At 32.3% G+C, this 22,686-nt stretch overlaps 1 protein-coding gene across 1 annotated transcript in view; it reads left to right on the top strand.

Moving 5' to 3' along the window:
• Nucleotides 1-22,686, top strand: part of LOC129219296 (uncharacterized) — a 96,765-nt gene that overhangs the window by 27,347 nt on the left and 46,732 nt on the right. The window contains exon 2 of the mRNA XM_054853642.1: nucleotides 22,127-22,387. Within this exon, the coding sequence (XP_054709617.1) occupies nucleotides 22,127-22,387 (261 nt within the window). The remainder of the gene's footprint in view (nucleotides 1-22,126; nucleotides 22,388-22,686) is intronic.

Here is a 22,686-nt window from a genome sequence, read left to right on the forward strand (position 1 = left end):
TTCGGAGTTTTATACGGCATATTGAAAATTTCACGCCTCTCAAATTTAAGTTCGAGGATGTCTACGATTATGTTCGAAAGGAATCGGGACTTTTATTTAGGGGGAGGATCAATTGAGGAAATTGTCACTCCCCCACCCTTTGGAAAATACTAGATCAGACAGAAATTGTCTTCTGGGGGCGTATTAGTCATAATAATCTTTACATGTATATAAACTACCGTATTAGGTTTGGCATACTTGGCATACTACGTTAAAACAATGGGCTTTAGAGGGTCAGACTCTTCTTCCTTTTTTGTTGTGCCCCTTACCATCACACCTCTCTGCCAAAATTTAAAAAGATGTACCTGAGAGGAGTAAAAGTATACAAGAATAACGCTTAGAATCTAATTTTAAACTGCTCGAGGAAAGAAAAACAGGCTGCTCCTACAGAACTCTCAGAAATAATACGCGAATCGGTATTTTAAAGAATAGGAGTTATGTGTATACATTTTCTTGTTCATTGCGTAAAAATCAGTGTTAGAAACCTTAAGAAACTTCCCTGATTAGTTTACTTAAATGAAATGAACACTTATAGTTTGCAGTATGAGAAACATGATAATTTTTCGGGGACTGTTGTCCTTACTCTGATGGGGATTTTTAAGCACTGTTGTACTCACTCAACTAAAGGTTTTTTAGGGATTCATATCGAGCTTTGATCTGGATATTTTAAGAGACTGTTGTTCCTAATTCTAATGCAGATTTATTGGGTCTGTTGACACTATTTTGGGACTCTTGCTTTTATCCTAATGACCCTATTAGATATATATCTCCGTATTCATTATAATTTTTATGGTAGTGCTAACTTTATATATTTTCTTTATTGGATGGGAATTTTAAGGGACTGATGTCCAAATTTTATTGGGGATTTTTCGGGACTGTGATCATTGTTCTGATGGGAAATTTTGCATTTTTTTTTCAAGTATGATTGTTGGACACTTGCTACTTGATGTCTTTTTTATTTTCGAGGTAGATCGTGCAAAGTCGGACGACACAGCTCGTAAATAAATAAAGGAAATAACTTTAATACAGCACAAAACTGAAACATGATTTCCCACACGCATTTCGAAGTTACAAAAATCCTTTTATCAATTCAGATTTTTCTTTCATTCATCAGAATTTGATGAATGAAAGATCCTCTGACAAGAGCAATGATATTAGATCGATATACATGTAGAACAGCAAAAGCTAAAGAGCCAAAAACAAATCAGAGTATTGGAAGAGGAAATGAAAACCACCAATAGGCGACCGTGATTGAACAGAAAACAAACAAGGGACTTATTAAAAAAACTTATTAAAAATAAATTAAATAATCGGGACAGTAGAAACAAAAAACATACGAAAGCAAAAAATGAACAAAACAAAAGAAAATAAGTAAAATTACTAAAATCAGATTTTAAAAAGGAAGAATAAAAAACATTTGAAAAAGAAAACTTTCCTAGAAAAAGTTCAAAAGCTTTAATTAAGAGTTACAACTAAAAAATCCCAACACTAACATTTCAAAAATGAAGCAAATTACAAATGATGTTAGTAAGCAAAAGAGTAAAGAAAAAGATAAATTGTAATTAGTGAAATAGAATTAATCCTTAACCAAACTCCAAAAAAGCTAAGCAAGTTCAAACGAGATTAAAATCAAACATGAACAAAAGGTATGATACCTGAAAAAAGACAAAGAAAATCTAAATGAGCCAGAAACCAAAAATTTTGCGCCTACAAGCTGGAACATTAAATCCAGCCTATCAAATGCTTCAGTTAACCCAGTAAACATAGCTTCATGCATTGCACGGTGCGATCAGGAAACACAATTAGGAGGGTGACACCCCTCTTCGAGCAAGGGCGCAACCCCCCCCCCCCCAAAAAAAAAAAAAAAAAAAAAAAAAATTTGCGAAAACGCAAGAACTTCAAACGCAAGAACCTCCCCCCTAAAATAGAGAAAAATGCCTCTCAAAACACCCCCTAAAAATTTCAATGGCGCAATCTGCGTCATGACCCCTTCCCCTTAGGTGGGCACCCTTGCAATTAGGTACCCACAGTGATTGCCATGCGCATAGCCTCCAGCGTTAAATTTCGTATAATGTGAAAAAAATTGCAGAAAGCGCTATTATGAGTGTACCTCGTTGCCTCAGAGAAGGCAGTAAGACCATCTAATCCTAAGAATGATAGCATGATATCCTCTGCTGTTGCTCTGAGGCAACGATCTGTAAAACTGTCTTTTCTGCATCGGCGAAAACACCGACAGAAAACGCACTTCCAAGAGACTTCAAACTCACAAAAGTTGTTTCCACTTTCTAGCGCTACGGAGTCGCAGAAAAAATGACCAACTGAATTCAGGAATTTTACAGCTTCTGACTCCGATTTTTTTCTCTCATTATTATTGCTATAACTATTATTGTTATTATTATTATTATTATTATTACTATTATTATTACTGCTATTATTATTATTACTTCTGTTATTATTACTATTACTTCTATTGTTATTATTATCATTACTTCTATCATTATTATTAATTCTATTGTTATTATTATTATTGCTTCTGTTATTAATATTATTACTTCTATTATTATTATTATTACTTCTATTGTTATTATTATCATTACTTCTATCATTATTATTAATTCTATTGTTATTATTATTATTGCTTCTGTTATTAATATTATTACTTCTATTATTATTATTACTTCTATTGTTATTATTGCTTCTGTTATTACTGTTATTATTACTGTCATTATTATTATTATTATATACTACTACTACCGCTACTGCTAATACTACTGCTGCTGCTGCTGCTATTAATATTAGTAGCATTAATTCATAATTTTTTTCTTTTTATTTATATTTATTTATTCTCTTATTGGAAACGGTAAAAGTAAATAATAAATCTTCCGGAAAAATAATTTTATTTTGATGAAATATTTTTAAATTAACGCTCCTTTGTTAAAATAACTGCATATGTATAATAATTGTTCTTACTTTATTTCGTTACTAGCGGTAACCGCACAGCTTTGCCTTTAGCAGAAAATTAAAATGTCATTTGGTTCGCCTGTATATTTACAAATGACGGATGATGATTTTCACGCCAATTTGCTTGCCCTTGTTATGGTAATTTTCTCGTCCACGTTGTGTTATTTACTCATCCATGTTATGATAATTTGCTCGGTAAAAGGTTCTTAAGTTTAGAATAGAAAAAGAACAAAATCGAATTTTCGGGAAATCGCTTCGAGGTGTTCACCCCCCCCCCCCCCCGTGCTACAAACTAATTGTAAACCAATTTTCATGAAAATCGGCCGAACGGTCAAGGCGCTATGCACGTCACAGACATTCAGACATCCGTACATTCAGCTTTATTATTAATGAAGATTTCCTTAACTTTTGTTAACATTCCTACAGGAGTAAATTTCTTATTGCTTCTAGTTCGTTTTTTCTTTTTCTTTTTCTTTCTGTTTTTTTTTCCCTCCAACTTTTTTTCGCTTGATTAAATAAAAAGGTGCTCGAATTTTTGAATTTCCTGTTTCAAAAATGAAAAAAAAGGGAATCACAAATGATAGTTGACTTTTGCTGAAACATTATGCCTACCTGTTTGAGACAATGAATTTGAAGTTGTTTTTATAGTTTTATCACAAAATTTCACCATCACATTTCCTTTCACAGAAGACGTTTTTGAGAAAATTGTTTTAAATGTTACAAAAGTGCATTTAAAATCATTTAGAGCTTAAGACAATAATCGGGAGATACGGCTTAAAGTTTGGAAATAGGAGTTAACGGACGGAAATATTGGCTCACTTAGTTCCAGAACTTTTACCGAAAATGTGTAGATACTATATATATCACTCGGATATTAAATGTCTTTACTTTTACTAATTTATTAAACCGCTATTTTAACTAAAGATGGATGTTATTTCAGAATATATTTGCAAATTCTTTTCAATTAGTCGTCCTCTCATTACTACTTCTTTGGAAACGTTATACTACTGAACTAAGCATAAGACTAATACCTTTAACTAAAATTTTCATTTTCTAAACAGCATTTTCATCAAAGACATTTATTTCGCAACTATGTTCCTGTTTAAGAGTAAGACATATGTTCATCACATACTTGCATGCACGCTTTTGTTATGAAATACATTAACGATAGTTTTTACCTCAACGAAAAGTGTTTCGAGCTTTTGTAACTTGTTTCATTATGTTCCAAACGAGCTTTTCTGGTGTTATGGAAGATAGAACGAAAAGGGGAAAACAAAATATCCTCGAAACGAAAGACAAATTTGTTTTTGTTCTTCAGTTTTGAAGTGGATTTTTTTTCCCCTTCAGTTACTTTTTTTTAGCAGTAAAACTTGGCGTTCTCGGTTTTTTTTTTTTTTTTTAACATTTACATAAGATTTTATTTGTAAATTTTGTAAAATCTTTAAACGTCGAACAATTTTCTGAATTTAAAAGAAAAATCAATACATATGTCATCTAGAACTATGCATGAAATGTAAAATTTATACATTCGTTTCTTTTTCGTTCTTCCTTTTTTTTTTTTTTTTAATTGCGTAAAATGATTTTTTTGAAAAAAATAGAATTTGATAATTTTTTCCTTTACAAAAAATACAGGTGCATGCTTCAGACATTTCTTCAAAATTAGTAAAAAGATGCTTAAGAAGTTTCAGAATTAGTTTGAAAAAATTCGTCACCTTTAGTGCTTAAAATATAATTAAAAATTTTACTCAAGTTCAGAGATGTAGTTATAATATTTTGATGCTGGCAAAGTGGCGTAATGGTTAGGCGTTGACCCCTTATGCCCAAAGGTACGGGTTCAAACCCAGCTCCAGATTTTCAAGATGCAGGAAATTGACAGCTTCCATTCTGTGTGATTATGCGGCATGTTAAAGATTCCTTGGCTGTTCATTTAACCATGAATACGCTTGGAAAAATTTAAATTCCTAGGGGATTTTTGCATCCAATAGGCTTTTTCCAGTCTGATTTTTAGCTTTTCGGATATTTTACTTATCTCTTTCTATGCTTTCGTTATTATAATTTCTTCTTAACAATGTGTCTGCAGTTTTTTCCACTACATTGTATTTTTTATATAAACGCTAAAAAAAATACTCAACTATTTTGCCTTTTTGCACTGTAACTAGTGACCTTGATAATCGGTTAAAAATTCAACTTTTTGAAACTCTAACAATTAATTGATATTAAGCAGCACTCGACGCATATTGACCAAAGATATTTTAGCTCATATTGCTGTTAATATTGGCGCTAGAGCGGCTATGCTCCAAAATGACCTGAGAGATGAGCACCTGGTCTATAGTTGCTCTTTACTAATAATATTTTTGATTAAAAAAGTTTTTTTAATCAATTACAACCTAACTTTCAAAATATTGCCAGTCATATTCGCAACTCCAGAGATCGAATACGCTACCTTGCGGAGATTTACAAAACTGCCGAAAAAACTAAAACATTGCGTTCCATGTGTTCATTTTGGGCAAAACAAACAGTTTGTTATGTGTATTTTTTGTATTTGCGTAATTCATCATTTGGAATCGTCATTCGCAACAGCGTAACATCAAAAATATCTGATATAAACTGTGAGTACACATTTTATTTATCTTGTTCTGAGTGAATTTGAATAAATATCAGTTTTTCAATTCGATGAAAAAAAAGCGGACTTAACAACATTGACTGGGCACTTTTCCTTAACCTAATTCCACATAAATGATTTAAATAACTTTTGTTACTACAGTATCCTACTGAAATAGACAGTATGCAAATAAATTTTCTTGAAAATATTTATCGCAGAACAGATTGAAAAATCCAGAAAGAACGTTAAGAATTTGAACAATAAAAAATAAAAGTTTGGAATTTTTATCGCTAAAATATCGCGCCAGCTTTACGTTATTGCTCTGCAAAAGCTGTCATTATCGGTGGAAGAGTTTCGCCAAAAATCTGTTTATAGGGTTATGGTTTTAAAATTGCGTGAAAGAAGAATGTATCTTGACAAGATTTCGCATATCAGTTAAATCATTTCCATGACGAATGAATTAAATGCATGATGATTTCTCTTGATATCCAATCATATAGTCATAGAAATAAATTATCTAGTGTTGAACGTTACTCTTGACAGTCTGTCACGTATGTGCACTATGTGACAAAAATGTCAACAAATGCCGGAAATGTCCCGAAACTGAACTTAATATGTACTAATGTATAGAAAAAACGGTACAAAATGAAAATGCCGTTCGAAACGAACCAAAAATTTACGAATTCCGAATTTAACATCGTGAAAATGGCTGCTTCAGAACAACTTACTGTGTGTTCTGCATTAATTTTTTACTTTCGTAATACTTTTTGATTTCTAATCTCTTTCTACATGGGTCAGAATAACCAAAAGACTTTGAAAAATCTTTTCAAAAGAATAAAGAACAAAAAATCATACATGCGAACAAAAATATCTGTCATTTCCAAAGTTTAGAAGCAATTTATACGTTACAGCGTGCGTTTGTTTTAGTTTTTTCATCCGCCATTAGACAGTGACCGCAGCGCCCCCTATAGATTGTTGGAGTTGCGAATTAAATCGTGTTTAAATAAAAGTAATTAAAAATATTTTTAAACGAAAGTCAAATTAAATTTACATACAGACGATATTTTAATTAGTGCAAAATAGAAGAAACTAAGTTCACGAAATTGTGTGCAGTGATGCGGTAATAAGAGTCAATACGAGCTATCCCAACACATCATTTTTAACAAAATGTTACGTTCATTTTGAATGCTTTAACTTGAAATTTAAGAGAATTAAATCAACAAAAGATAATTTCGCTTCAGTAAAAATCAGCTGGCAGCAAATTTGAAGCGTGAGTCTCAGAACTTAATTAAGATAGCTTTTCTGTTTAATCAAGTTTTATTGTGGAGTACGTTAGGAAGTGCTCAGGTTTCCTAATGAAGTAAGATCAAGAGGAGATGCCGGCTTCCACTGGGATACGTTACATGTGGGCTTAACTGCGGAATTTTTTATTTCCCTTTCATATTAGTGTCTGTCCTAGAGTACAGTGTTTTTAAAGTAGAAGGTGATCTTGCTTTTGATTAAGGTTTGAAAGATTTCTTCGTTGCGCTACCTAGAGCCGCTATATAAATAGGCCGACACATCAGCTAGCCATTTTGGCTCGGATTTTTCATTGTTGTACAGCTAGGGTTACCGCAGCAAACTTTCGGGTTTTGCAAAAAATGGGGGCAAAAATAACATTTTATTTAATGTACAATTCACGTGTCGCGAATAAGTGAAAAATCACCAAATGTGATATCTCGCCAGAAAAGACAACCACTCAAACATGCACTCCGATCCAAAATTTCTGATCTTAAGCTGATGCGTCGCCTCGTCCAAAATGTGGCCTTCGCGTTAATCATCTTGATTTAACTAGTAAATGAGCTTTCAAAACAATTGCCACACAATATTCTCAGGAACAGAAGAATAGGAAAAGCAGTGGTCGATAGCATTGAGAAGGAATAAAAGGCGGAGAGAGTGAAGTCTTTAATTCTTGAAGCAAGGATCCAAAGTAACGTGTTGCATTTGAAAGTAAAGATATCGGAAGAAATCAGGTTTTTTCCACTCGTTTCACGTAAAACGTGTCTCTCACTCATCGATGTTGAACCATGTGACTTGAGATCTTTGTCTCAGCACTCCCTAAGCCAATGATTATACTTTCTCTCTCCAGTTACTAATTCCTGCTCTAAGGTAGGAAGTAGTGCGCTACAGAAAGCGATACTACTGTAGTCGCTACATTTTTCCATAGTTTGTAGTGTAGCACGTTTCTTAAAAAAAAAAAAAAAAAAACTTAGTATAATGAGCAGTTTAATACAAAAAAAAAATATATAGTAATTTTTTGAAATTTCCAGCAAGGAACTCCTATTTCAATGCAAAATGTGAGCTTTTGGATGTAAAGATATGCGATGAAAACAAGATCACCGAAGATTAAAACCCGAAACATGTGTATGCAGTTCTTTGCAAAATTGTGCGTTTGGACATTATTATTATTTCTTTTACTTTCCTAAGCAAAAGTATTTCTATTATTTTTTATGTGACTGAAGGTCTTGCTTTGATCGTAATTGAGTCAAAATTTTCAGCTGTCAAAATCAAATTTTCATCAATAAAATAAAACTGACCGCTTAATTTGAGAACGAAAGAACCATGAAATTTTGACGGTGGCTTAAATATTGAAAATTCATTTCCCCCGTTGAGAACAACTCTTAAATCCTGTTTCCTGCAAGATCAAAATCAAACCGAGAAATTGATACGCTATTTGTTTTTCATCGACAATGCATGTCAGTTATACAGTTCGTATCTATCTTTCTTTGATGAAGCCATTTAGTGGCAAAAAGGAAGAGAGCGTGACAAAGATCTTAACAGACGAATTCGGAAGTTTGCGGTCTTAACAAGACGTGAGCGCCTTCACAATTATGATAACCGTCTACAAAACTGCTTCATCAAACACATTGTCTCTGTACAGACTTGAAAAACTTTCGCCCGTGGCAATAAAAATGGGAGCATTTTTCCTGTTGCGGATGGAAGGCATTAAGAATGACTTTTCTGATGAGTGGTCATTATTTTTGCCTTGATTTCAGATTCTTTAGGAGACTGAATACACAATTATGTTGATCGTGAGATTCGGAAAAATTGAGCTTCTATTGCCAATAGTATTTAAATAAATGGGTGGTTTTCTCAACACGTTAACTTTTGCCAATGACAAATATGAAAATTTTTATCTCATTATTAGTTGACAGTTGTTAATTTGTATAAAACGACAAGACATTAAATGTCGTGTTAAGCACGTTTTGGTTTCAATGACTAATAATAGGAAAATGTTAAAATAGGACGCTTTTCCCGAGGGTTTTTTTTTTTTTTTTTTTTTCTCTCCCAGCGGAAATAAGTAAGCTTGTGCATTGAAGCTACAGCACAATAAATGATAAAAATGCACAAAAAAAAAAAAGAAAAATAAAACATTTTGCAGATACTGTCCTTAACCGGCTTTTTTTAGAAAAGCACACCCTTTCACATCAAATTGTCACGACTCAAGGTTCAGCGATTTTTTATTGGCCTTCCGGTGCCAGAAAATTTACAAATTCACCCTTGTGTTTGTGTGTGTGTGCGTGTGAAAGGAAGAAATGAAGACATTGAAGTAATATTTATTTCTCCAAAAAAGGGATGCTGTCCCAGAACTCCCGTAAATTAAATTACTAATCAAATCTTTTCTACTATCACATTATGAAAGTATCAAAATGGGACGCCTATTTTGAAGTTTTTTTGTTGATATAATTGCTACAATATAGCCTAATTAGTCCTCATAAAATACAAAGCAACCGACCAATCTTCTGTACCTGTGATCTTTGTCTTTACTAATAATAAAGCTGAAAGTCTCTCTGTCTGGATCTCTCTCTGTCTGTCAGGATCTCTGTGACGCGCATAGCGCCTAGACCTTTCGGCCTATTTTCATGAAATTTGACACAGAATCAGTTTATAGCATGGGGATGTGCACCTCGAAGCGATTTTTCGAAAATTCGATTTTGTTCTTTTTTTTATTTCAATTTTAAGAAAATTTTCCCGAGCAAAATTATCATAAGATGGATGAGTAAATTACCAAGTTATCATAACGTGGAACCGTAACATGGGCAAGCCAATTGGCGAGAAATTCATCATACATTATTTGTAAATATACAGGCGAACCAAAAGACCTTTTAATTTTTTACTACGGGCAAAGCCGTGCGGGTGCCACTAGTGTAAATATAAAGCTAAAATTTATGCATTAACATGCGTTTTGTTTTTGTTTTTCCTTAAAATTGAGGAGCTTAAACCTTTCTCAGATTGAAATATTTTGAAAAATTAGCATTTTGCAGATACCTAGGGGGGAAAAAAGATTATTTAGTCCATTCATTATATTTTGCTCCGATGATAATCGCATTATTTCTCTCAACAAAAGAACTAGAGACAACTTTTAAGTTCATTATTATGGAAAGAGCAGATTATTTGCGATCATTAAAGCAAAATAAATCTTTCAGAAATTATTTTAAGCTATACTTTTTTTAATTCATATTTTCTTGATTCATCATTAAGTACTGCTGCTTCACTGGTTCTGAATGTTGTGAATAAACTTGACAAAAGAATTTTCTCTCGTCTTCGGGATTTTAAAAGAAATATTTTTCCGAATGACTTGATTTAATTGCAGATAATGCATTACATAATTGAGTCTTCTGCATGAAGAGTGCAGAACTTAATTACAGTAAAAAAATGCGGGGGAGGGGGGGGAGATTCATATGAAAATTTTGATGACGGTTTAAATATGGAAGATTTATTGCTTTTTCACACATCCTTCATGACTATGATGCATTTTTCTTTTATCTATTAAAATGTGTTTTTAAAAATATTTATCCGTTTGTTTTTTATTTTCTTTTTGTATGTGAAATGTGTTTAGAAGTTAAAACGCAAATTTAGTCTAAAAAAATATGGTGATAATGATCCTAGAATTATTCCCCCCCCCCCTCCGAATACCAACAATGAATAACAAAACTAAGTCTCTGTTTTAACTGGCTCAAAACGCATAGAAAAATACAGGAATTTTTTTTAAAAAAAATTCTTGATTTTTATTTATTTTTGAGAAAAATATTATATCTTCGAGGAGTGGACACTAAAATAATAGAAGATTTGAGTGTGAAATTCCTAATAAAAAAATACAATACTTAACGAATTCGGCGGCATGCTTAGAACTTTTCTACTATAAAAATAGGAACACTTCCCAATAAGCGTGTGTGTTATTTTCTTTTTCTTTCTTTGTTTTTGCTAAATCATGCTGTATAGCAGCACTTACGCAGCAAGAGCTAATAGCCCGAAACAGAGGAGAGGTTCCCCTATTATTTGTATTGATTATATCTCAAATTTTAGTTTTAGCACTTACATTCCTTTGCTTCTCACTGCCTCATTTGTAAAAAAAAAAAAATCTAAACAGTAACATACACAAGCAACTGGCAACTATAGAACATCAAAATGGCGTATACTCCATATACCCGTACTCTCAAACATTTTTTAGACATATAGCGTACCCTCAAGCTTCATAAATTTTCATATTATAACATACTATGTATATGATCACATACACAAATTGTGCGTAATGGATTACTGGGTGTATACCCTCAGAAAAATTGATAGGAACATCACTGCATAAGCTGATATAATAAGTTTCGTGTCTTATTATAAGGCAGTATTTACAAACTCTTTAACTTATGAATAATATCCAAACAAAACTAAAACTAATTTCAAATCAGTCTTTTACCGTTCTCTAATTACCTCATTTAAAGGGAAAAACCCTGCCGTTTGATATGAAACTTATTCTGCCAACCGCAATACACTATGCATCAAATATCTATTATTCAAACTATACCAATCTAAGAACCAAATTCTACAACAGAACTTGTTTACATAAAGGAATGGAATGGTTTTTCTGCAACAAAAGATAATTTTAAACTTATTTAACAAGCAAAAACATTTCGGCCAATTTTTGACACAGTTAAACTTTTTTCACTACTTCTTCTCATTAGTGTTACTATGTTATAAAATAAGCTATCAAGCACGGTTCAAGAATATTTTTATACAAAGCATTTGGCAAAACACACACAGAAATGGTTATTTTAATGGTTTTTGAGTTGCTTCATAAAGTTTTCTCACGTTTTAAAACTGCCGTCTTTTTTGAAACGGATGTGAAAGTTATTGTAGGTGATGACATTATTAAAGTCGTTTTAATTAGTAGACTAAGGAAATCCGATACCTTTAACTAACATTCGTAGAATTCGGGAGATTGTTTGAGCAAGACAATGAATAGTGCAAAGTAATACTTAAAAAAAGGATGACTAAAATAGCTGCTTGAAAATTGCCTGAGAATGTTTTGAACTTGCTAGATTTCGATTCAAAAACTGTAGCATGAAATAATCTCCAAACACTATTAAGGTAGAAAATGCACAGCAGAAGGCTAGAAAGAAAAAAAGTAAGTGATAACGGAACATTACATGTGAAAAATGGTTCAATTTGCTCTGAAAATGAGAACCTTTATTTTGAAAGCTTTTCCATATCATAGTTGCTTTCTTGTTTGCTTGAAAAAATGTTATTTTGCCAGGAAATTTCTTTTCAAATCAAATGCTAAGAATATTATTCCAGTGCTTCTTATTTTCATGCTTTCTTCTGTTTGTTCCTACTGTTGTTGAAACTTTTTCCTGTGAAAAGATGCAAGGATAATACATTTTTTTTAGAACTCAGAAATATTTGCTTAAGTGTAGAAAATACAAAACTCCATGCCTTACAGAGTAGTTTACTTCGACAGTCTAATGAGATATTTAAATAAGAGTTATCGGAGAAAATAAACAAGTTAATTTTGTTCATAAACTCAAACAATCTTTATTTTTATATTAATTTATGCGTTCATTTCCACTGATTAAATTAGTTGTTTCAAGACAAAAACAAAAACATTGCGTTTTACTCTAAATTATTCAATATCAAATTTCTGCAACACATAATTTGCATCACAATTAAATACAATGTTAATAATAATGTGAATAATAATTTTTAAAATGTTAAATACAATATTAATAATGATAAAACAATAAGTATTGTATTAATAAATAAAGATAAAGAATATAAAGAGAAAAAATCTATCACATAAACATTTCTACACGAAAAACAAACCATTTCTTTAATAAAAACAAGACGTTTTAAAGTATAATTAATTGAGCTTACTTTTCTGTAGAGAAATATCGATTTTTAATGATACAGGATGATGATGAATTGGTTGTCATTACGCTGCGGCTTTAAAATTATGACAAATTATATTGCGCCTTTTAAAACACTTTTTTCAAAACAAAACAATTATGTCTTTTTTGCAAATAGAAAATTGTTAATAGTTGAAAACGTTCAAGTTCATTATTTCAAACTTTTAGGCGTTGATTTAGTTTATTCCAAATAACAAGGTTTTTTTTTAGCAGAATAACTTATTTTGTTCAATTCTATAAGTGTTTGAATATGCTAGTGCAGAACTGTGTGAAAACTAGAGCAGGGAACTAAACAATAGCAAAAATACCCCTAGCACAAAATCTCTGATTTAAATAGGTAAAACTAATTTAATAACTATCTAAAGTAAGAACGATTTTTATACCATACTTTTCACCAGCACGCAATTTAAAATTAGTGTACTAGATTTTGAAATTGCATTCGTGTGTTTCATATTACATAATTTTGGTTTTATTTGCTATCAAACAAACAAAAACAAAATAAATGAATAGACGGAATTTTAAGATTATTAATATCAGATTCTCATCGCAGTTGTCGTTTGTGCCAAAATCAAATTGTTAGCAGTTTAAAATCGCTAAAAATTTGTTTTTTTGTTTTCGCTATTTCAAGTTTTTCAGATTGGTAAGGAGTTACATAAGACTAATTAGCTCGTTAAGTGACTTCTATAGCTAAATCTTTAAAAAACATATTCAAATCAACAATATAAAGTTAAATTAAGAAATCGTAAATTCAAAATGAATTTTATTTATTTTTTTTTTCCCCAAAAAGATTTTGGATGGAGAACACAGACCCATAGACGCACATTTTCTATCGCAATTTAGTGTCCTGCTTTCTGCCTGGTAATTGCTACTTTTTTCAACTTTTTTCGAATTAATTGATTTATTTTACACACTATATTTTAATGAAAATTCATACACCTATTAGGCTTTTGTTTAGTTTTTAAAATTTGTACTGAAGAAAAAATAGTTTACGTGTTTTTTCCCTCAAAAGTTGTACGCGTATTAAACTTTTATAAGCATGTAAGACACTATTACTTTTTCAAGCTAGAACCATAATGTGCAAAAGGGGATACAAATTTGTAATGTTTACATGGAATATTAAATGAAAATCTTTTCTTTTATTCCCTGAATTTTTATTTACCGTCTTTGAAATAATCTTGTTGGATTATCTTAGACTCTATCAACGTTCATTGAAACCTCTTTACGCCTTAATGTTCGAGGGAAAATATTTTCGGATATACATTCCGCTTATTCCTAACATTGATATTCAGAACCATCTTTCGTTATTTTCCTTTCCAATAATATGATTAAAGTTTTAGAACTTTTACATATGGAAACTGTTTATTTGCAACTCCAGTGCTCGAATACGCTATCTTGCGGTGATATACAAAATTACAGAAAAAGGTTAAATACTGCGTTCCACGTGTGTTTGTTGAGATAAACATAGGCAGTTTGTTATGAGTATTTATTAACGTATTCGATGTGTCTTAGATTGCTTTCAGTAACCGAAATTGTTTTGTCCTTACATGGTATTATCGAGTTTCTTAAAATAATGTCAGTTTCTATTATTTTCCTCTAAAAAGTGAGTTGGTTGTCGTAAATGGCGAAAGTGTAAACAGAAGAATGCTCTGGATTAACAAACTTCACATTGGCATGAAATTAACAACGATTTTTTTTTATTTATTTATTTTTTTTTTCGGAAAAGGATCATGTTTTACCAGGTAAAATTTTTTATTGTTTCGTGTGAATTTGTAAGAATATGGAAAAAATTTTTAATCTTAAGCTGAAAAAGAGGATTTGATAATGTTAGCTGAAGAATTAGGGCTTTCATCTCTGCCTAGTTTAAAAATAATTAATTTAACTAACCTTGTTTTACTGCTGTATTTAGTTGAAATGGACAGTATGCAAAATATTTTCTTGAAAATATTTATCGTAGGACGAAATGAAAAATGTTTAGCCCTAGAAAGAACGTTTAGAATATGAATTAGCAAAAACAAAAGCTGAGAATTTTTATCGCCAAAATAGTGCGCCAACTTTACTTTATTGCATACATTATCGGTTGAAGAGTTCGCCAAAAATTTGTTTAGTGTTACAGTTTCAGTATTTTGCGAGCTAAGGGGTCATTCATTAATTACGTAAGGGTCCCGAGGGGGAGGAAGAGGATCACTAGGCAAACAAAACCAAGAAATATCATCTTTATCTTCTGACAACCAATCGTATTGTCGTATAATTAAATTATCAAGTGTTAAATGTTATTCCTGTCAGTCTTATGGCCACACTGAAAATGTAGTTCCATCAAGAATTGATAAGTATTGAATTCAAGATAGTGGAAATAGCTGATTGAGAACTACGAACAACGTGATTTACATTAATTTCTGACGTTTAGTAATGCTTCTTGATTTCTCATTTCTTTCTACGTGGGCCAGAATATCCACAAGACTTAAAAAATTAATTTCAAAACACTAAAACAAAAAAATCTTACTACTATCAAAAATAACTAGACTTATTAGCATTTTATACGCTACGGCATGCGTTTGTTTTACTTTTTTTTTATCCGTGATCAGAGACGGTGGCTGCAGTGCCACCTGTATATAGTTTATTGGAGTTGCGAATTCGATATTTTATAAACAGTTCTGTTAAGCGAATTTCATGCAAATTTTTAAGCTTTGATTTTCTTTTAAGTAAGCATTTCATCAATGTTATGCTTTCATAAAGCTTTTCTGCCAACTCCTTAATATGATTTTGCTTATGTCTTTTTTTTTTTCTTTTTTTTTTCACCGCTTTTTCTCAGTGTCGCTTTCAAAGGTTATACCTCTTTTTACCTAGATGCAGGGGGGGGGGGAAGCTGATGGACAGAATGGATGTTTAAGCTGAGCAAACAAAGTGGGATAAAATAGAGAGGTAGGTTAGTAGGAGAAGGTAATGAAAGCTCATTCATGAGGCGTGGGTTAATTCATAAATTATGAAGTAAAATCTACTGGCTGTCCAATAAAAATAAATATCAAGTGTAAAGTATCATAAAACACCATATTTAAGCTCTACCAGCGGTGATGTCACAGAAAATCCTAGATGTCATTTACTTATTTACAATGGAAATTTTTTTCCCCTTTTCTTACTTTTTTCCCGCAACTGTGGCACTTCAAATCAACTTTGCTAGCAAAAGCTGTACGTGTAGATTCTTTCCTAAAGCACTGTTCTTACATATTTGCATAAAATAATTTCGAAAATTTGATGAATCTTTAGTGTTGAGTAGACCAAGGATACTTTTGACGTTTGACCTTTTGCAGACACGTCCGATATTTTAATTACTGAAATCATGGATATCATTTAACAGTATCTTTCATTTTTTCGATATTAAAATTGCGCTTATTTTCTACTGCACTGATAAAATTTATTTTTCGATAGTTCTCTTTATGGGGCATTCCACGGTATTTTTGACATTATGTAGAGTCCGTAACGTGACCTTTTTTTGTCATAACTTTTTAATTTACTGTTTGATTTGCAAATTATTTTAATTTGAGCTGGTGTGTTGGTAGGAAAAGATCAAAATAAAATAATATGCTAATCAAACAGTAAACTAAAAAGTTATGGCAAAAAAGGTCACGTTACGGACTCTACATAAATGTCAAAAATACCGTGGAATGCCCCTTCTGCATTATGATATAAATTTTGAAATATTCGAATTTATGAGAGCTTCGTTTGTTTGTTGTTTTATGTAATAATCTAAAAGATAGTCTAAAATGTAGACTAAACCATAACTTTTAGAAGCACAGAGTAATATAACATAGAATTACGATTTCAAAAAGCTTTTAAAAAAAGACAAAAATGCAACGTTTTATTAAATTCTTCGTTGCTAAAATTTTAATTTGTTGGAAACAAATTCAATTTAAGCAGTTGGTTACTGCACTTAAGTCAGGGCTAAGGCAGAACTACATGCAATATACTAACAGCCCGGTTATCACATCCAGAGACTGCAATTCCGTCCTTGTTATGGGCTCATTAGTCTGATTGACATTCCAGACTTGCATGCTGTTCTGTCTTAGTCCTGGTTTAAGGGCGGTATCTTACTGCTTGGGACCCAAGATTGTCTTCAATTTACGAGTTGAACCGCACCATACTGCGGGCACTCGCTGGTGAGACAAATTTGCTTTATCTACCTGTTTGTTACCACTCTCAGCTTCAATGAGATGACATCTGCCTCCAGCTGGGTTATTCACTATTCCAGACTATTGAGGTCTAATGAAAAAGGAACTGCAGTGTCTGGATGGGATAACCGGGCTGTCTGATATTTTGCATGTAGTTCTTCCTTAGCCTTGGCTCAGGGGCGGTAACGTACTGATAAATACCCAAGCATTGTCTTCAATCCACGAATCGAACCGCACCATGCTGCGGGCACTCGCTGGTGAGCTAAATTTACTGTGGCTATTAGTTTGCTGGCACTCTCAGCTTCAATGAGATGACATCTGCCTCCAGCTCAGTTATTCACATTGCAGACTGATGAGTCCGAAACAAGGACGAAACTGCAGTCTCTGGATATGATAACCGGGCTGTCGGCATATTGTATGTAAATTCAGTCTGTTTAGAATAATGTTGCTGCAAACTTTTATAACAGTGTGTCGCAAGACGAGACTTAGTTTTTCCAATCTGTTGTATTTGTGCCCCACTCCGAGGCACGACTATACTTTTCATAGCTTCAACAACGTAAAATAGCATTTGCTCCTCAGTTCACTTCGAAATTGTTTCTTCTTCCAACTTTCACCGAGTTACCTCGCAATTGCCATGGATTTTATAATTTCTATTCCTTGATAAAATATTACTGTCAAAGTAAAAGAATTTCCATCGTTTAAATATTGCTTTTCAACTCTTTTCGGACTAAAATTTCAACGTATGCTGTCATGGAAAGCACGGGCATTCAGTTGCAGTTGCCAAAGAATTCACTGAGAACGATTACTGCAAATCAGTGCCACAACTCCTGACAGGAGAGAATGCTTGGTTTTAAATAAGGCTTTTTAATGAATACAAATAAATACCATAATTTTCCCGTTGCCAACATAGAACTATTATTCCTAAAAGAATAATAAGCAGCAAGGAATTATTTAAAAAGCCATATGCATCTTTGACTTTTAATTTTTAAACAAAATGACATGTAATGGAGACTCTATCAGTAAGAACTAATGTATTGCTTCATATATCAAAACTGTTTCAGGAGGGACCTTTTAAAGGTTTTAATTACTCATAAAACGCTGCACAAAAGAAGAACTTATGCTTAAAATACAAATATTGACTATAATTAAACATTTTGTCTGGAATGAAATGTCTACGTTGCTACATTTATTGATATTTATTAACATCACTGCTCGCAAATGTGTTCATATATTCAAGTTAAAATGTCTTCGTTGTTCTTGTTGCTGCACTTGTTATTATAATTATTGTACTTTTATCAGGAACATTACCCCCATTTCATACATACCTTTACGTTAAAATGTGCGTTGCTATATTTATTGTCTTTTTATCAGTCAACATTACCCACATATCTTACATACCTTTAAGTTAAAAAGCTTCACTGCTATATTTACAGCATTTTCGTTAACATCATCGCTCACATATGTCTTGTACATGCTTAGGTGAAAATGTATTTGTTGTTATATTTATTGTGTTTCTATCAGGAACATTACCCACACATCATACATACCTTTAAGTTAAAAAAAAAAAAAAAACTTTAATGCTATATTTACAGCATTTTCCTTAACATAATTGCTCGCATTTGTCTTGCATATGCTAAAGTGGAAATGTCTATGTTTAATGTATTTTTATTACTAACATTACCTACATATCATACATACCTTTAAATTAAAATGTGTTTGTTGCTATATCTGTTGTCTTTTTGCCAGCAACATTACCCACATATCTTACTTGCCTTTAAGTTAAAATGTCTTTGCTTTATTTATTGTATTTTTAACAGTAACATTACCCACATATGTAAATACCTCCTAGTTAAAATGTCTTTTTGCTGTATTTGTTGTATTTTTATTGTCATCACTGTTCACATTCATCTAGCATATTTATATATAGCAGTTTAGGTTATAATGCCCCAGATTTCTTCCAAAGAATCTAAGTAACAATGGACGTTTCAAGAGTAATTTTCAAACTAAAATCTTTTTTAATAAGCACAAAAAAAAACTTCTTAAAAAAACTACGGTAAGTTAGTTACAAACTGTTGAAGAGCTATGCAAGATTTTCAAAACTTTTTATAAGGGCCTTAATTAAGTTTTTAGTGTTCTTTGTGCAATTAAGTTGATGATAATAATCTTAACTCTTTGAAGAGTACCTAATTATTTTCTTTTTACGAAGACAATTTTGAAGAGAGATGTATAAAAATATTCTTGCGCTGCGTATCGATTTTCCTCTCATAATAGAGAAATTAACGCAGATATGTAAAATAATTTCAAACGAAGTTATTGTGCCGCATACTTTTATAATTCAATCTGAAACAGCTGAAATTTTAGTAGGGAAAATGTATTTTTTATCTGCAGTGGTAAATATTGAATTCTCGTCCTTTTCTACTGAAAACACTAACAAGTAATTCGAATTTTGCTATATTTAGAGAAATAGGGGAGACTGGGGATACTTGATCCCCACTTTAGTTTTCAATTTTTTTTTTCTCTTTTGTAAATTATCAGTTAAAAACAAAACAAAAAAAAACATGAACAATCGTAATTGTTTCCTCTATCTGGCAGTATTTTTTTCAGTTGAAACTAAGCAGATAGTTTTGGTAAAATAATTTTTTTTCAGTATTTTCAAAAAGGGATCATGTATCCCCATATCAAGGGATACTTGATCCCACTGAGAAAATACGTAGACTTTACATGAGATCAGCAATTTACCTATGAATTTTAGTTTTCTACATAATGCTTCTAAAAAATAACCATATTTCTAATTTTTTTCTCATATGATTCAAGTCAACTTAGTAAACTGCAGCTATATTGTTTTCATTGTGTTTATATTCTTATAAGGATACTTGATCCCTGGGATCATGTATCCCTGAAACCAAAGGGATCAAGTATCCCTAATATGAGATTTTTACGAACATACTTGTTCTATTATTAACAATTAGCGACAGATTACTAAAAATATGTCTTAATTATTAACGACTGCATGTACTTTAAAATTACACTTTTCAATTTTTTTAACGTTGTATATAATAGATAATGTAAACTTCAAATGCTTTTCTTAAAAAAAGTTTCCCTTGACACATTCAGACAATCATTTCTTGAGCTAAAACAAAATGGTTGAAAAAGACAAAGTGTTGCCAGTTTTTATGTACAAGTATAACTTTAACATTGTTGTCAGGTTTCAAAACTCTACCTAATGATTTTGGTACATTTTTGGCTGAGGGATCATGTATGCCCAGGGATCAAGTGTCCCTAGTCTCCCTTATATTATGAAGTTGCTGACAACCCATGAACACAAGATCACTTTCTAAAGTATACAGGATAGCTATAATCAAGCGACCCTACTTTAGAGCTGTCAAGCAAAGAAACAATTTACTCAGAAATTTATGAAACTTTGTGTACAACATAATGAAGGGATGGAATTTGTTTAAGCAAATTATAAATTATATACTTCAAAACTTCGCTGCCAGAGGGCGTCTTTTAATGAATCACACATTTACCATATATTTATAATAATTTTAACAAATCATGTTCAACATGACGTCTGTCATTTTCAGCTACCTTCCAGAATCGTAAGACAGCATGTTCCACATTTGACTGCCGCGTGTTCTGGGAAATTCTACGAACATGTCGTAAAATGCTGTCTTTAAAAATCGAGTAGAGTTTTAGGATTATTATCATAATTGTCGAGATGATAATCATGATGATCTAATATTAGTTAGAAATGATGGATATACTAATTTGGCTATTTGAAAAAAATAATTTACGACATCTGGGAAAATAAAAATGGCCTCTTAACTCTAAGGGTTGCCTAGATGCTGCTCTGAAGTGTTCATACTACCCTTTTTATCCCTAATATAATGACAGTCAATTCTTTTAACATGCAGCACTGTTTTCACTAAAATAATTTCAGAAAAGGGACAAAAGTGCTTCATGCAAATTAGAGCTTTGAGACCCTGAAGTTAGTCATTTTCAGTGTTGTCTAGTAATGTTAAAAACTTAAGAAGTTCAAACAGAAGACATGAGCTAAGTTTTACACAGAAATCATATCCAGAAGCAATGTTTTCTTCGTTGCATTAGGCGTTCTGGAAAGATTTGTCAGCTTGAACAAAGTCTTATAAGCTGAAAATAAAAAGCTATCAAGACAAGCGACTTTTAATCTTTAACATTCTTCGTGCATAATAGTTTTTCTGCATAAATAGTTATTTTTAAAGCACGTATCTTTTTATTAATTTATTCGCATGCCTGTTTATTTATTTATTTATAAAAGTTCTAAAACTCGGCACAAAATATTCACGCCGATTGATAAAACAGTTTTCTTTCGCCGTCTGATATACAGATCCTGGAACATTCTTCCAGGATCTACATCAAAAAACATTTTCAACGATTAATGAGTAACAAATTTGATAGACTTTACTCGCTATTTCTTTATATGTGTATTATTAGTGCTCATAAAGTGTATTCAGTATGTTTGGGTTTTAAATTTACAATCATTTTTTTAAAATTTGCATAAAAACTGCACACTCAGTTTTTCCAAATGAATGGCAGTTCTTGAAAAGCCGGGATGTTTGGCAACCGCGCTCGTCGTTCCACGGTCTACCATGAAAACAAAAGTCTTGTCAAATGACGTATGTTCAACAATCAAGCTTAAATAAACGAAAAATAAATAGTCTAAGTTACCCGTCAACGTGAAGAGAAGAGCACTTTTATGACTCAAAATTTGAACTTAGACCTCTTAGGATTTTTTAAAATTCCAAAAAATCAGTCACATTGTTATTAATAGACGCAAACATATAATTTCTCGTATTTTCAGGCGAAAACCCTTTTATGTGAATTCCTGAGCATCAATGGACCTCTGGGCCAAATTCGACAAAGATCCGACGTAAACTGCCAATTTGTATAATAAAGCTTTTATTCAGGCCCGTCATTTCAAAATTTTCCCGGGAGGGCGGGGCGCAAGGGTGCGTCCTCAATACAGTATGTTTTACAGGGGAAAACATCAAAACACATGCTAAGTACAAAAGTACTTATGTTTCTGAAATATCTCCCAAATGACGGGACCCTGCATTTATTAACACCTTTTACTCATTACTCTTTTTTTTTCTCATCTCCAGTTGAGCATCCCAGTGGATCTGCGGCAAGAACCTTGCAACGCGTCCATCGTTCCAATCATGGGCTGCAGGTTCTCACAAGTCCAGGTGAGACTCCCATCCAACACGGAAGGAGCCATCCCCAGACTTTGGGATGTGAGACGTCGAATGGAGGAACTGAAGACTTCTCCTGACACGGTCGTCATGTATGGAGCTATTTACTGCTTGCTTCCAATCCTGCCAGAAGTCGTGGCTCAATGGATACTCAACACTGTCTTTAGAAAGGTTGTTTTTTTTTTCTTTTGTCGAGTAAAATCGGTTACCATGAGTGGCGGCAATTCGGAGAAGGGGGTGGTAGACAAGGGGGGCCGCCCCGCACTTTTTTCGTCATCAACCATTGCCTCAACGTTAAGATTTGAATTTCAACACATTCTGGGTGAAATTACCCGAACGTCACCAAATATAGTTTAAAATTTCAGTTTTAAAGCTTAAATTTTGAAAATTTTCCGGTAGAAAATCTCCGAGAGCACTTCCTCCTTCCTTTAAATTCAAGGATGACCTAAATTTACATTATAAAGACTCCA

This window comes from Uloborus diversus, chromosome 1 (assembly GCF_026930045.1).
Source record: "Uloborus diversus isolate 005 chromosome 1, Udiv.v.3.1, whole genome shotgun sequence".
NCBI lineage: Eukaryota > Metazoa > Arthropoda > Arachnida > Araneae > Uloboridae > Uloborus > Uloborus diversus.